The 12,900-nt window shown below is 39.7% G+C and overlaps 1 protein-coding gene across 1 annotated transcript; it reads left to right on the top strand.

The window, feature by feature from the left end:
• The first annotated feature begins 2,731 nt into the window (after window positions 1-2,731).
• LOC139317503 (vomeronasal type-2 receptor 26-like) lies at window positions 2,732-9,555 on the top strand. The gene is made up of 5 exons (XM_070944571.1): window positions 2,732-3,019; window positions 3,136-3,996; window positions 5,646-5,873; window positions 6,400-6,526; window positions 8,654-9,555. The coding sequence occupies exons 1-5, from the start codon at window positions 2,855-2,857 to the stop codon at window positions 9,553-9,555; spliced, it is 2,283 nt and encodes a 760-aa protein (XP_070800672.1). The 5' UTR covers window positions 2,732-2,854.
• The last annotated feature ends 3,345 nt before the right edge of the window (window positions 9,556-12,900 follow it).

Here is a 12,900-nt window from a genome sequence, read left to right as displayed (position 1 = left end):
TTGAATTAAACATTCTGTTTTCTTCTGAAACTTTTCTTTTCTTGGATTTATTCATGGTTGGCCCACCAGGAGTTGAAAAGCTCAATAAATCGCATGCCTGTAGATGTCACATATTGGCAGTTGTGACGCATATTTTGAGTGACAGGGAGCTGCAGAAGAGGTGTGAAAGAGCCACATGCGGCTCCAGAGCCGCAGGTTGCTGACCCCTGTTCTAGGGATAGGTTCAATATCCATGTAATATATGGGGGCAACAATAGGTAGATCAGTTGATATGTAGAGGGACACAAACTGTACACTTTATGGAGATATTCTTAACTGTGGTCACTGGCTCCAGAGTCCTGTTCTTTTTTATCAAGTAAGTGGAGCATACAATTAAAACAAAAGTAAGGATTTGATTGCCAGAGGTGTGCCATTAGGAGCCAGGGACTATCACCATAAATACTCCTGTATTCTATGCAAATATGACCTTTTCTGCCCCACTTCAGGTAATCAGGTAGATTCCACATCATGTCCGTATTGATTTATTACTTTGCCAAATATTCTAAGGAAGTTGACATAAAGTTAACAAAATTTCATTATTTTCTATTGAGTATCTTTATTATTTATTTATTTATTTATTTATTTATTTATTTATTTATTTATTTATTTATCTATTTATTTAATTTTATTAGATTTATATACTGCCCTACTCCCAAAGGACTCAGGACGGTGAACAGCCAAAAGATAAAACACATAGATACAAAATTTAAAAGCAATATAAAACCATATTAAACAATTTGGCCCAAGACAAATTAAAACCCCAATGGTTAAAACAGATTTAAAATTTATGCTATAAAAGGGAAAAAAGTTAGGCCAGGCCAGCCTGTTGGAATAAAAAGGTCTTGAGGGCGCAGCGGAAGGTGCGTAGGTCCAGGATCCTCCGTATCTCCGGGGGGAGTTCATTCCAGATAGTAGGTGCCCCCACAGAGAAGGTACTCCCCCTGGGGCCTGCCAGTTGACACTGTTTGGCCGACGGCACCTGGAGGAGCCCCTCTCTATGAAAGCGTACTGGCCGGTGGGAGGCTACTGGTGGCAGCAGGCGGTCCCATAAATAACCAGGTCCTAAGCCATGGAGCGCTCTAAAGGTGGTAACCAGAACCTTGAAGCGCACCCGGAAGACCACCGGGAGCCAGTGCAGCTCACGCAGGAGAGGTGTTATGTGGGAATGCCATGTTGCTCCCATAACCACATGCGTGGCCGCACTCTGCACCAGCTGGAGCCTCTGGGTGATCCTCAAGGGGAGCCCCATGTGGAGAGCATTACAATAGTCCAGGCACAAAGTGACAAGGGCGTGAATGACTGTGCGTAAGGAGTCCCGATCTAGAAAGGGATGCAACTGGCGGATCAGGTGAACCTGATGAAAAATCCTCCCGTCACGGCCGTCAAATGCTCTTCTAAAGACAGCCATGAATCCAGGAGGACACCCAAGTTGCAAGCCCTCTCTGTGGGGGCCAATGACTCGCCCCCAATAGTCAGTGATGGCATCAACTGACTATATCGGGACGTCGGAAACCATAGCCACTCGGTCTTGGACGTGGTCAGACCTGATCAAAAGATTTCTATCCATCATGGGCCTGGAATTATTTATATTTCTGAGTGCTAAGTCTGGGTGGATGGGAAGATGCTCTTTCGCATTACAATCTCATAATGTTGAAATGTGGATATTTTTTCAATCTGAATATTTTTTCCCTCAATATCTGAACCTATTTTTATTTCCTTCATGGGCAGGTAACACCTCTCTCCATGTGTAATGATAAGTGCCCTCCAGGTTACAGAAAAGCCAAAATAGAAGAAAAACCATTTTGCTGCTATAACTGTGTTCCATGTCCTCAAGGAGAGATCACAAATCAGACAGGTAAGAGATGTTGTGATTGAGACTAGATGTGTTCCTTCATTTAAATAGGATAGGATAGGATAGGATAGGATAGGACAGGACAGGACAGGACAGGACAGGACAGGACAGGACAGGACAGGACAGAATAACAGAGTTGGAAGGGACCTTGGAGGTCTTCTAGTCCAATCCCCTGCTTAGGCAGGAAACCCTACTCCATTTCAAACAAATGGTTATCCAACATCTTCTTTAAAACTTCCAGTGTTGGAGTATTCACAACTTCTGGAGGCGAGTTGTTCCACTGATTAATTGTTCTAACTGTCAGGAAATTTCTCCTTAGTTCTAGATTGCTTCTCTCCTTGATTAGTTTCCACCCATTGCTTCTTGTCCTACCCTCAGGTTCTTTGGAGAATAGCTTGACTCCCTCTTCTTTGTGGCAGCCCCAGAGATATTGGAACACTGCTATCATGTCTCTGCTAGTCCTTCTTTTCATTAAATTAGGCATACCCAGTTCCTACAACCGTTCTTCATATGTTTTAGCCTCCAGCCCCCTAATCAGTGGTGGGATTCAAGTAATTTAACAACCGGTTCTCTGCCCTAATGATTTCTTCCAACAACCAGTTTTCCAAACTGCTCAGAAAGTTAACAACCGGTTCTCCCGAAGTGGTGCGAACTGGCTGAATCCCACCACTTCCCCTAATCATCTTTGTTGCTCTTATCTGCACTCTTTCTAGAGTCTCCACATATTTTTTACAGGTTATAGATACATTTAACTCAGCTAAAGCAATTGTTGTTGAGACATAAAATCTCCTTTAAAATTATTGATTTTTTGTTAACACTGAAAATTTTGTTTACAGGGTGTTAACAAAATACTACCAACATGTCCTTTCCTTGGCCTTTGCTGTGAAGGAGATCAATGAGAATCCACAAATCTTGTCTAATGTCAGCCTTGGTTTTCACATCCATGACAACTATTATCACCCAATGATGACCTATCGGACAACCTTGGACTTACTCTTCAAATCCCAGCAATTTGTCCCCAACTACAAGTGTGACACTATGAAAAACGTTATGGCCATTATTGGGGGACTCACCTCTGAAACATCATCCTATATGGCAGACATTGTAGGTTTATACAAGATACCACAGGTAGGTGCTTGAAGAATAGACACAAGAGAGTTATGTTTCAGCTTACAATGAACTTACTAAAGAAGTTGAATATGTTACTGGCAATATCTTTCCACAAAATGTGTTTTTCCTTTTAGCTGACTTATGGTTCATTTGCCCCTCGGAATAGTGATAACGGTGAAATGTCATCTTCATACTCCATTGTCCCAAATGAATCTTCTCAGTACATTGGTATTATCCGGCTGCTTCAACATTTTGGGTGGACCTGGATTGGGATCCTTACTACTGATAATATGAATGGAGAACATTTTTTGCAGACCATGGAAACCCTCCTTTCCCAACATGGAATCTGCTCTGCTTCCATCCAAAGAATTCCGTATTTAACTCAATGGGATAAAATGTATGACATGATTGGAAAAGCAACAATTATTTATAATGGCATAACTGATGAGAAGATCAATACCTTTATTGTGTGTGGAGACTCTTTGACAATTGCATGGGTGACTACTATTATATTCATGCTGGATCCCGGAGTTGGGCAGAGTTCCTTGGGGAAAGTGTGGATCATGACTGCCCAGATTGATTATGTTTTAACAGGAATTCAAAGAAAATGGGATCGACAGTTCTTTGATGGTGCCCTTTTTTTCACAATTTGCTCAAAACAAATTTCAGGATTTAAGGAATTCCTGAAATTGATAAAACCTCCTTGGATTCAAGAAGATGGATTTTTTCCATGTTTCTGGGGACAAGCATTTGATTGTTCATTACCATCACCTCGTTCGACCCCAGAGGACAATGATATCTGTACTGGAGAGGAAAAGCTGGAGGATATTCCTGGGTCTATGTTTGAAGTGCATCTTTCTGGGCACAGCTATAGTATCTACAATGCTGTCTATGTGTTGGCTCAAGCTTTACATACTCTCTTCTTACTTCGATCTAATCATAGGCATTTAAGGAGACATAAATTATTAGACTATGAAGATACACAGCCATGGCAGGTGATTTGTGTTGTAAAAATACATTATATGAAACCATGGTAAATACAAAGTTAGACTATATGATTCAAACAGGGAAGAAGCAACTGTTCAAATAGTTCATCCTTTGATAAAATTTATATTTATTCCTTTATTTCCATACTTCAATATATTTTCCATTTTACTCCATGAACAACTTCAGAATGCAAGGATTAAGACTTACATGAAGTGAGATCTGGGTCCTGGTTTTCAAATTCCTATAGCTTTTTAGGCATTTCACTGACTGATATTATTATTTTTTTAAAAAATATTTTTATTATACATTTTCCTTTATTATACATCACATTTCAAGTTTTGCAACAAAAGTGTACTGGTTGTATCGTCCTTTTTAAGTATATATAATATTATACACCCTGATTATAACCATTATTCTCGTAGTCATACGAGTATAGTCTCTTTTAAGTACATCATATTGTATGTCATAGTTATAACCATTATTTTCAGAGTTGTACCATAACGCTCTATACATTTATCACTCTATACATTTTAATCTATAATCACATACCGTCCAATAATACTATTGCTTACAATATATATGCTTTTATGTATCCATATAACTATATTTATTTCTATTTTGTTAATCTTCTTTCATTATTAAGTTACTAATCTCTGCACCTGTTATCTAACCATTTATACAATGAATCCCGTGTTAAGTAATACTCTGATTCCTCTTTATCTTTAAGTTCCATTGTTAATCTGTCTAATTTGGCACATTCTAACATTTTCTTTATTACCTTTTCATCTATAGGTATAATTTTGTTTTTCCAATTTTGTGCATATGTGATTCTAGCTGCTGTTATTGCATGTAACATTAAGTATGTGATTCTTTTAATATATTTTCCTGGTAGTATATCTAGTAAGAATAGTTCTGGTTTTAGATCTATTTGTTGGGCTGTCATCTCTTCTAACCACCTTTTTATCTTTGACCAATATTTTTTTGCCATTAGGCAGGTCCACCACATATGATAGTAGGATCCTGGTACCTGTTTACATTTCCAACACTCTGGTGACATATTCAGGAACATTTTTGCTATTCTTGCTGGTGGCAAATGCCATCTATAAAACATTTTGTACAGGTTTTTGTTTGTATGCTGTTGACATCATTAATTTGTAATTTCTTTCCCATAACTACCAATATTATTGAAGACAATAGAGGGATTCTATTTAGTTGTGTCAGCTATCTTTCAGTCTTTACCATATTCATAGCAGCCTTATGTCTGTGAGAATTGAATGAAATGAAAATCGGGTGGAAAGTCACAAGAAGATCAGTCAGGTGAGGCTTACTTATAAAATGAGGAAGAGATCAGAGATAGAATGAGATTTTAGAAATCTAGTTCCACATCATTTCCTAGGCTATGTTGGACTGGGAAAAAACTTGCTGCAATTCATTTCTGTCATTTGACTATGACTCAGAAAAGAAGTATCTGACCCTTCGTATTATCCCCCAAATGCAGAGGGCAGGAAACAGGTTGTCAAGAGAAATATTTCTCTTAGGAGAAATAGTCTTTCCATATTTTCAGAGTTTCTCATTCAAAAGCTTACTACAACTAAGACAAAATTACTGATATCTTTCTATTCTTTGTTTTCTATTTTTTTTATTCCCAATAATATAGCTTCACCAATTTCTTAAAGGCATGAAATTCAATAATTCTCTTGGAGACGTCATAACATTTTATGACCAAAAGAACATGGAGGGTGGATTTGATATCGTCAACATAATCACCTTTCCCAATTCCACTTTCCAGAGACGTAAGATTGGAAAAGTGGATCCTGATTCTCTCAAAGGACAGGAATTAGTCATTAATGAGGACATGATTGTTTGGCATAGATCATTTAACCAGGTATGGTTTCAAAGAGAGTTTATATGACATTCTCATATGGATAATTTGGATTGGAAATTTATTATTCTCTTTCCAGGCAGATCCTGAGGGATAACTAGATCAACAATACATTTTCCACTTTGTTGAAAACTAACTTCACTAATATTGTGTACCAAAATGTGAAAGAAAATAAAGGCATTTAAATGACTGTATTTCCTTAGTTAAGTGAAACTTTGATGTGATTTAGAGGAAATTTGGTTGACCCATTCCTTTTGATTAAATGGATGAATTGATGTAATGAATCACATATTCAATTTCTGGTATGTTACAAAATTTGAATTCCAGATCTAGTATGCTCACTAATTCAAACAGCAGATTTAAGGTTGATTTGAAATACATTCTGAAATCCTATTTATTTCTTGATCCTTTTATACATATTACGGTTTGGACATTTCTTTTTAATGTAACAGTGAAACACAATTAATAACTGGTTTTTATTCAAAATAAGAAATCCTCATTTTCCAACATCTTTGATATTGAAAACTAGGTGCTTCCCATCTCTCTGTGCAATGAACATTGTCAGCCTGGTTATCAGAAAAGGAAGAATGAAGGGAAAAAATTCTGCTGTTATAATTGCGTCCCATGCCCAGAGGGGAAAATCTCAAATACGATTGGTATGTTAAGAAGATCTCTGATTTTGTTCTTATAGAGATGAACTTGAAATATCACCCAGAGTGCCAATACAAACAAGTACACCATGGGAACATGATTTCTGCAACATGATTTCAGCTAATTAGTTTTCAGGTTGCATATTCATTAGTTTTTATTTGGAAACAGCAAAGATATACAAAAGTGATTATAAAATATAAAAAAATCTAGCTATATTACAGTATCTGAAAATGAGGAAGGGAAAGGAAGAATGCCAAGCTCTAAACAATTAGATCATCCTCTTTTAACGACCCCATAATCCCCTGCAGGGTGAAGTCTGAGTAACTGAATGGAGCTGAGTGTTTACTGGCCGGATACCCTTCCTGTTGCCAATGCGGAGTTTTGTTCAGCAGATATATTCTCATTGTGCCCAGAGAGAGAAATATCTGCCTCTACCTAGGATCGAACTCATAGCCTCCTGATTGTGCGGCGAGAGCTCCACCTCTAGGCCATCACATCACCCAAGCTCTAAACAATTAGATGATTTTATTTATTTATTTAGAAAATGTATATGGCTGCCCAACTCACTCATGGTGACTCTGGAAAGTTTCTAAAAATAAAATCCCAAAGGTTTTTAGCAAAAGCTAATAACCTCTAAAGACCCTAGTGACAACAATCAAACCAACCACTTGATGAGCTGCATGGTACACGGGAGACCCCAGGCCCATTGTTAAAACCAATGTTTTCAAGGCCTTTCTATAGAGTGTCAAAGGGGGACCAATCTTAATTCTACAAAGAAGATGTTCCACAAGGAAGGAGCACCATGGAAAAATCAGCAGATTGGTCCCTTCAGATGGAGTTCCTTAAGAAAGAAAGCTCGCAACATATCCCACCTCCTATCTCAGGTTGGGTATAACTGGGAAAAAACAATCTCTCAAATAATCTGGTCCCTAAGCTAAGTAGGGCTTTAAAGGTGACAAACAACACATTGAAATGGCATCCAATGGAACTTCTGTAAAAGAAGTGAAATATATATAAATCTTGGCTTGCATAGAACCATACAGGCCACCTCATGTTGAAACAATTGAAGCTCCCAGATACATTTTAAGGGCAACTCCATGTAGAGAACATTGTAGTAGTCAAATCTGAATGATATTCATTTAACCTCCATTGGTGAGGAAGGAAGGAAGGAAGGAAGGAAGGAAGGAAGGAAGGAAGGAAGGAAGGAAGGAAGGAAGGAAGGAAGGAAGGAAGGAAGGATTGAGAATTTATGTTTTGTTATTAGACTAATGAAACATTTTGTCAGCTGTCCGACTAGTGAACCCAAAAAACAGAAACACTGTTGGGATCTTTGAATTTCTGAAAAGTAAAACTTTATGGGATACACCATTTTGGTACTGAAGAATCAAAACCATCTCTGGTTTTCCTGTGAAAATGCTTTCTTAGTTAAACAGTACTTTCCCATTCTTCCCACCCCTGGGTAATCACATTGTCCAATTATGATCCATCCTTTTGTTATGAGGACAGTCCATCTCTTTCTCAATCACCTGCAGTGGTGACCTCTCACAGTCCATGCACACATTCAAACATTCTATTTCCCCTCCCTTTCCTCCCTCCAGTTCATTGACAAGTTGAGAAGTGTTAGTTTTGAAAGAAGTAAAATGGTTCAATCTTAACAAGTTTATTTTAAAAATAACAACAACAACAACAATACTTTATTTCAAATGCTAATTATTTCCATTTCCCAATTACATTTATTATGCTGCACAAAAATGAACTTTAAAAGAAGTGAAGAAAGAAAAAAATAGAAAATAAAATTATTATATAAAAATGATGTCTTGTAGCATCAGAAAATTCTGTTTTTGATGTAGTTTCTCCTCGAAATATGTGTAAAATATTGATCTTTTTGGAATTACCTCCTTGATAGTTTGTTTTCCCTTTTCACTTGAAATTTAGGGGAAACATTTCATTTAAAACTCTTACTTGCTTTCAATGTCCTGGATATCTGTAAGCAAATTATAACAAACAGTAATGCATAGTAAAAACAATTAGCAACTTGTCTTACACAGAACTTTTAGGAATCAGTTTAGCCATTGTTGCTACTCTACATTTATTCACTGCAACATGGGTGGGTTTTTTTCCCCCAATTTCAGACATGGTAGCTTGTATCCAATGTCCAGAAGATCAATATGCAAATCAAGAAAAATATGGATGTCTCCTGAAAAGGATAAACTTTCTGTCTTATGAAGAACCTCTAGGGTATAGTTTAGCTTGTCTTGCTGCTGTGTTCTCCCTCATTACAACATGGGTGCTGGGAACTTTTATTAAGCACAAGGACAGCCCTATTGTGAAAGCCAACAACCGGGATCTCACCTACACTCTCCTCATCTCCCTTCTCTTCTGCTTCCTCTGCTCTTTGCTCTTTCTTGGACCACCTGGGAGAGTCACCTGTCTCCTCAGACAGTCTGCATTTGGTCTCATCTTCTCATTGTCCATCTCTTGTGTGTTGGCCAAAACCATCCTTGTTTCTCTTGCCTTCAAGGCCACCAAACCAGGATCCTGGATGAGGACTTGGGTGGGGAAAAGACTGGCTGTTTCTATTGTCCTTTTCTGCTCTCTATTCCAAGCAAGCATCTGTATTGTGTGGTTGTCAACTTCTCCCCCATTCCCAGAATTAGATGTTCACTCAGTCACTGAAGAAATGGTTCTACAATGCAATGAAGGTTCAGTTGTTATGTTTTATTGTGTCCTGAGTTATATGGCCCTCCTTTCATTTGCTAGTTTCATTGTGGCTTTCCAGGCTCGTAAATTACCTGACAGCTTTAACAAAGCCAAGTTCAACACCTTCAGCATGTTGGCTTTCTGCAGTGTGTGGGTCTCCTTTGTCCCAACCTACCTGAGCACCAGGGGAAAAGCCATGGTGGCTGTGGAGATCGTCTCCATTTTATCCTCCAGTGCTGGGCTCCTAGGTTGCATCTTTTTCCCCAAGTGTTATATTATTGTGTTGAGGCCTGATTTAAACAACAAGGAACAACTGATAAGGAGACATGCTTAAATATATTTTTATTTGCTTGATTATGTTTTTAGGTTAATAGGAGTAAGATTCATCAAAATTAGAAAATAAATTTTAAGTTATCCATATTAAAGGGTCTTTAACATTCTGATTTACTTGTTCTGAAATCTGGATTTAGGGGAAATCTGCATTAAGGGAAAGTTTAAGCTTTTCTCCAATGATATTTTAGGATGTCTCACAAATATAGTGTGGGAACTAGAGAGAAACAATTTTATAATCAAGCATTGATAATTTTCCAACTGTCCTCATATATTCTCTGGGCTGACACAATTAGTTTTCATGAACTACCCATTGTAAATGTGAATATAATGATGAAGTTTAAAATGTGAAGCGGAAGTCCCACTCTGCATTAGAAAGTTTCTTTTTTAAGTGAAAATATAGGGGTGTCTACTATATAGTCACAGAAGTAATGTAAAATAATGTAATGTAAATAATTTCTTTTAAAATCAACAATTATTTTTAACAATAAAGCAAGAAAACAAAATTGATCATCTTGAATCATTATTGGAAGGATGTTCTAACACGTGTTTGCTTGAGTTTGTTCCTCCGGGGAATGGTGCGCCCCTGGGCCTCTGCCCCCGACCCAAGGCGAAGAGCGAGCGGGCAGCATGCATTGCTTACCTTTGGTGAGCTGAGTTGAGTGGATGAGGCAGTTAGTGAGGTGATTAGCTGGGCCGCATGGTGAAGGCAACATATATAGGGTGGGAGGGCTGGAAGAGGTGAGTGTCGAGCCCCCAGAAGAGGCGAGCGGCCGGAAGGGGCAAGTGGCCAGAAGGGGACAGTGTGGGTGGGACCAGTCAGTACCAGTTCAGCGAACCAATTGAAATTGCTGCTACCGGTTCACCCAAACTGGTCCAAACCGGTCAAATACCACCTTTGGAACAAATCTGTTCCAAAGAAGTCCTCCTTCCCCTCATCCAAATCAGCAGTTGACACCCATGTTGCTGGCTGGAAGACATCTATAATGTCAGCAAGTATCTCCCCCTCATCCTTGGGACATGAATGCCCAAGTGGATAGTTGTGCATCATCAACCATTCTGCTTCTCCCTAGTGGTACCCACTGAGGCTGGTTAAACCTGTCATCTATGGATTACTTGGGTAAAGTGTGGTAGGGAGCTGGAAGTTTGGTGAGACAAGGCTTTTCAGGGAAATATTGGTGGAATTGCTGCAAAAAGTTGGGAGCACTCAGAATTTGGGTCGAATACTGGATGCCCTTGCCTGGATGCCTTCATCTAGAATCCAAAATTTCTTCCATTTCATACACTCTCCCCTCCAATAACAATGGCAAAAGTGGTGTCAGAGTTCCAAGTAACACCCTCAATGAAAGAAGACTCCAAGGCTAGTCATTCCTCAAAGTTCTATTTTACTAGAGATGTCATATTGGCACATCTGGGAAAACCCAAATCTGAGAGTTCCAGGTTTTCCACACCCAAAAGAAAGTCAAAGATCAATCCCCTGCACCCACAAGTCCATTACATGGTCCAATCATTTCAATGTCCCACCTGAAGACGGCCCCAGTCATTCCCATTCAGGTGCAGGCCGAATGCCCTTGACTCCCAGAGAAAGGAATGTTGTTATGGCTAATCGTCCTCCACTCTGTGCAATCCCCCTCCCGTTTTCCAAGACACTAAATGTGGCAGCCCTGAAGCTCCAAGGATAAATATGGCATCCAGGGCTGACAGGCATAAGAGTTGAGAGCACAAGGTGCTTAGGGACTCTTTGAGCAACAACAAATGGTGAAAAACTGGAATTTGAAAGGAACTTCCCTTCAGCAGTTCCAAGAAGATTCCATCCCCATTTGCACTCTGATACAGCTGGCCTCAAGAGCTCTCAGGGAGAGTGCTAAGACCAGATGACTGCAAAGAAATTTGAACCTTCCAACCCTTCCCTTCCCCATCCTGGCAAAACCTTACCCCCATGGCCCCCACCATCCTGGCCAGAATCAATGAAGCTTCCTGGATGAGAAGTTTTATTTAAAGTGGCTTTGTTTATCTAACATTTAAAGGCGATAGAATAGAATAACAGAGTTGGAAGGGACCTCGGAGGTCTTCTAGTCCAACCCCCTGCTCAGGAAGGAAAACATCTACCATTTCAGACAAATGCTTGTCTGATCTCTTCTTTAAAAATTCCAATGCTGGAGCATTCACAACTTCTGGAGGCAAGTTGTTCCACTGATTAATTGTTCTAATTGTCAGGAAATGTCTCCTTAGTTCTAGGTTGCTTCCCTCCTTGATTAGTTTCCACTCACAGCATCTTGTCCTGCCCTCAGGTACTTTGGAGAATAGCTTGATTCAGTGGTGAAATTCAATTTTTTTTACTACCAGGTCTGTGGATGTGGCTTGGTGGGCGTGGTGTGGCTTAGTGGGCGTAGCTTGGTGGGCATGGCAGGGGAAGGATGCTGCAAAATCTCCATTCCCACCCCATTCTGGGGCCAGCCACAGGTGGTATTTGCCGGTTCTCCAAACTACTCAAAAGTTCCACTACCGGTTCTCCAGAACCTGTCAGAACCTGTTGAATTTCACCCCTGGCTTGATTCCTTCTTCTTTGTGGTAACCCCTGAGATATTGGAACCCAGCTATTATCTCACCCCTATAATGTCTTTGTCTCTTTCTTCCTCAGGGAAAAAAACATCCTAGCTGTCTTTTTCCAGTTGCACCAAATTCTGCATCTTTTGTATTATTTGGTGAATTGTCAAAGGGCACAGATTGTACAAATGGTGCAGTACAGCATTCACTATTGGATGGTTGGTTGCTGCTTCTGCTTCTAGATTAGCTGCCGTTCCAATCAGTGGTGGGATTCAATTTTTTTTACCACTGGTTCAGTGGGTGTGGCTTGGTGGACATGATTTGGTGGGCATGGCATGGGAAGGATACTGTAAAATCTCCATTTCCACCCCACTCCAGGGGAAGGATACTGTAAAATCTCCATTTCCACCCCACCCCACTCCAGAGGAAGGGAAGGATACTGTAAAATCTCCATTTCCTCCCCACCCACTAACCTGCTTTCCAGCTTTTGTGTGGGGCAACAAAAGAAAACCCAGCCGATCAGCTGGGACTCGATCAGCTGGGACTCAGGAAGCAGTGAATAGATGGAGGCGGGGCCAGTCAGAGGTGATATTTGCCGGTTCTCCGAACTACTAAAAAATTCCCCTACCGGTTCTCCAGAACCGGTCAGAACCGGCTTAACACCACCTCTGGTTCTGGCATTTTCCTTTGCTCCCCAGTAAAAAAAATTGAGAGTGGAGATAATGTCAGGCAGAAAAAAGAGATCCACAAGTGAAGGTTCAAATAAATTGATTTATTGCTTAAAGTCCATCCAGAGGAATCT

The sequence above is a fragment of the Pituophis catenifer genome, unplaced genomic scaffold (genome assembly GCF_029215685.1).
Source record: "Pituophis catenifer annectens isolate HBS135680 unplaced genomic scaffold, rPitCat1.0.hap2 SCAF_5, whole genome shotgun sequence".
In the NCBI taxonomy this organism is placed as follows: domain Eukaryota; kingdom Metazoa; phylum Chordata; class Lepidosauria; order Squamata; family Colubridae; genus Pituophis; species Pituophis catenifer.
This window is presented reverse-complemented; position numbering and strand designations above follow the sequence as displayed.